The sequence below is a fragment of the Bidens hawaiensis genome, unplaced genomic scaffold (assembly GCF_021521415.1).
Source record: "Bidens hawaiensis isolate Kalapana, Puna unplaced genomic scaffold, B.hawaiensis_p1.1 tig00039868_1, whole genome shotgun sequence".
Taxonomy (NCBI): Eukaryota; Viridiplantae; Streptophyta; class Magnoliopsida; order Asterales; family Asteraceae; genus Bidens; species Bidens hawaiensis.
The window spans coordinates 143,180-146,339 of NW_027505629.1; the positions used below are offsets into that span (position 1 = coordinate 143,180).

A 3,160-nucleotide genomic window follows, 5' to 3' on the forward strand; every position below is an offset into this window, starting at 1 on the left:
AGCCGACATCGAGGACTTTTCTGGATCTCTACTTTACGAAAATAATATTATTCGGGTGCCATTATTCCTACTTCTGCAGCAAGTATGAGTTGTCGATCAGAACATATATGGATAGAACCTATAAAGGGGGCTCGAAAAATAACTAATTTATGCTGGGCTATTATCCTTTTTTTAGGTTCATTAGGATTCTTATTGATTGGAACTTCGAGTTATCTTGGTAGAAATTTGATATCTTTCTTTCCGTCTCAGCAAATCGTTTTTTTTTCACAAGGAATTGTGATGTCTTTCTATGGGATCGCGAGTCTTTTTATTAGCTCCTATTTGTGGTGCACATTTTCGTGGAATGTAGGTAGTGGTTATGATCGTTTTGATATAAAAGACGGAATAGTGTGTATCTTTCGTTGGGGATTTCCTGGAAAAAATCGTCGGGTTTTCCTCCGATTTCTTATAAAAGATATTCAATCCGTCAGAATAGAAGTTAAAGAGGGTATTTATTCTCGGCGTGTCCTTTATATGGATATAAGAGGCCAGGGAGCCATTCCATTGACTCGTACTGATAAGAATTTTACTCCACGGGAAATGGAAAGAAAGCTGTGGAATTGGCCTTTTTCTTGCGTGTACCAATTGAAGTATTTTAATTAGAAGTTATTTTACCGATAAATGAATGCTTTCTCAGATAAATGAATGCTTCCTCAGCAGAGGGAAAAAATGGAAGAATCCTCTTTTTCTAGAACATAACTTAATTGATGTTTCTTCAGAACATTCATTCGAGTTAAAGCAGACTTTATGGAACAAGTAAAAAAAATGATTTGGGGTATCTTTTATATTTATCGAAATATACACAACTCAATTAAATAAAAAATCAAAATATCTCATAATCAACCATTTCAAAATAAAGACTTTGAGAAGTATTAACATGAAATTGAATCCAGCCAAGTGTTCCTTTGGAATGGAGAAAGGAAAATTCTTAGGAGTCATTGTTACAGCCGCGGGTTTTAAGGCCAATCCGGATAAAATCCAGGCAGTAGCCTGTATGCCTTCTCCTTCCTCCCTCAAAGAAGTGCAGACGCTTAACGGGAGATTGGTTGCACCAAACAGGTTTCTTGCAAATCATGCAGCCAAATCTTACCCTTTTGTTTCAACTTTGAGAAATTGCCTCAAGAAGGCACAAATCAAATGGACCGCGGAAGCTGAACAAGCATTCCTGGAGGTCAAAAATGCCTAATGGAATTACCAACATTGACAGCACCATATGCAGAAGAGCCATTGACGCTATACCTTTCAGAATCTGACATTGCCATCGGGGTCGTACTACTGACGGACAGAAAGAATGTTTAAACACCAATCTATTATGTCAGTAGGACGTTGTCAGATCCGGAGACCAGATATTTGATGCTCGAAAAGATGGTTATGGCATTGGTCTATGCTGCCAGGCGACTCCACAGGTATTTTTAGGGCCATCCCATTAATGTGCTGACAGGATACAAACTCAAGAATGTATTGACCAAGCCAGAATTGTCTGGACGATTGGCGAAATGGGCCATCGAATTGGGTGAACATGCAGTTGAGTACAAACCCAGGCCAGCAATCAAAGGGCAATTATTGGCGGACTTCGTCACTGAAGTCCCGCAACACAAAGAAAAAGAATGTTTAGTGGAACAATAACCCCAAGTATCCCCTGAACAAGAACAAATTTGGTCATTGTTTATGGACGGTGCTTCGAGCAACGAGGGATCTGGCGCAGGCCTAAGGCTAGTCAACCCCAAGGGTCATGAGTTTACTTACACCATCAAGTTAGACTTCAAGAGTACTAACAACGAGGTGGAGTACGGAGCCTTTTAGGCAGGCCTAAGAATATCTAAGAAGCTTGGGGTAAAACACCTAGAAGCACGGGTGTATTCCATGTTGATCGTCGGACAGATCAATAGAACTTATGAAGCGAAGAACGACGTAACGGCTTCATATGTGTCGCAGGTGAAGGATTTGATCCTTCAATTCTCTTCATGTAAAGTCATTCATATAAAGAGAAGCGAGAACAAATAAGCGGATGCCCTTAGCCAGTTGGCTTCAACGAATATTGAGCACTTCGCTAACGACATCCGCATTGAAGTCTTAGATCACCCGTCCGTCCCGCAGAATCAGGTTTTGGTAATTCGGACAGACGTTGAATCTTGGATGACGTCGATCATGGCTTATTTGTCATCAGGAGTCCTGCCGACAGAGAAAGCTGCGGCTCGGAAGATAAAGCACAAAGCCTTGAATTACCAGATGAATGATGGTGTTTTATACCGAAGATCCTTCCTGGGCCCACTATTACGTTGTGTGGACGCTGAAGACGCGAACTACCTAATAAGGGAAGTTCATGAAGGCATTTGTGGCCTACAAGCGGGCCCAAGGATGGTGTTAGCAAAGCTTATGAATGCTGGGTATTATTGGCTGGGGATGCATTTGGATGCGGTGCAAGAAATCAAGAAATTTGATTCTTTTCAACGCCGTGCTCCCAATACATTGTGACCAAATAATGAACTTGTACCAGTGACGTCCGCTTGGCAATTCAAAAGTAGGCCATCGACATTATGGGACCTTTTCTGGAAGCCCCTGGAAGGGTCAAGTTTTTAATTGTGGCCATTGATTACTTCACTAAGTGGGTAGAAGCCAAACCAGTCGCATCCATCACGACATCAAATGTTAAGAAATTCTTTTGGGAATTCATTATTTGTCGGTTTGGTCTTCGGCAAGAACTTGTGAGTTACAATGGGACCCAGTTTGCGAACAACGGACTATAAGAGTGGTTAAAAGAGCTTCAAGTCACTCAGAATTTCACATCTGTAGCCCATCCGCAGGCCAATGGTCAGGTCGTACGGACCAATCAAACAATCAAGGAAGGGATTAAAGTGAGGTTAGGTACTAAACGAACGGGTTGGTTTGATGAATTTCCCCACGTGATTTGGTCCTTTCACACACAAAAGAATTCCACTAATTCTGAAACGCCATTCAGTTTCACCTACGGCACTGAGGCCATGATCCCGGCTGAAATCGGGATTCCATCCGCACGAATTTTGATGACCAGTAGTAATGATAAGGAATTGCGGATGAATCTAGATCTCCCGGAAGAAATGACGGAATTATTATCCATCCACGAGCATAACTATAAACACCA

General features: G+C 41.6%; 2 protein-coding genes across 2 annotated transcripts; both read left to right on the forward strand.

Moving 5' to 3' along the window:
• Positions 1-916: 916 nt before the first annotated feature.
• LOC143614360 (putative mitochondrial protein AtMg00860) lies at positions 917-1,225 on the forward strand. Its single transcript, XM_077087819.1, has one exon. The coding sequence runs from the start codon at positions 917-919 to the stop codon at positions 1,223-1,225; it is 309 nt and encodes a 102-aa protein (XP_076943934.1).
• A 962-nt stretch (positions 1,226-2,187) lies between these two features.
• On the forward strand, positions 2,188-2,514 carry LOC143614361 (uncharacterized). The gene has a single exon (XM_077087820.1). It carries the CDS (start codon positions 2,188-2,190, stop codon positions 2,512-2,514), a length of 327 nt encoding a protein of 108 aa, XP_076943935.1.
• Positions 2,515-3,160: the final 646 nt, after the last annotated feature.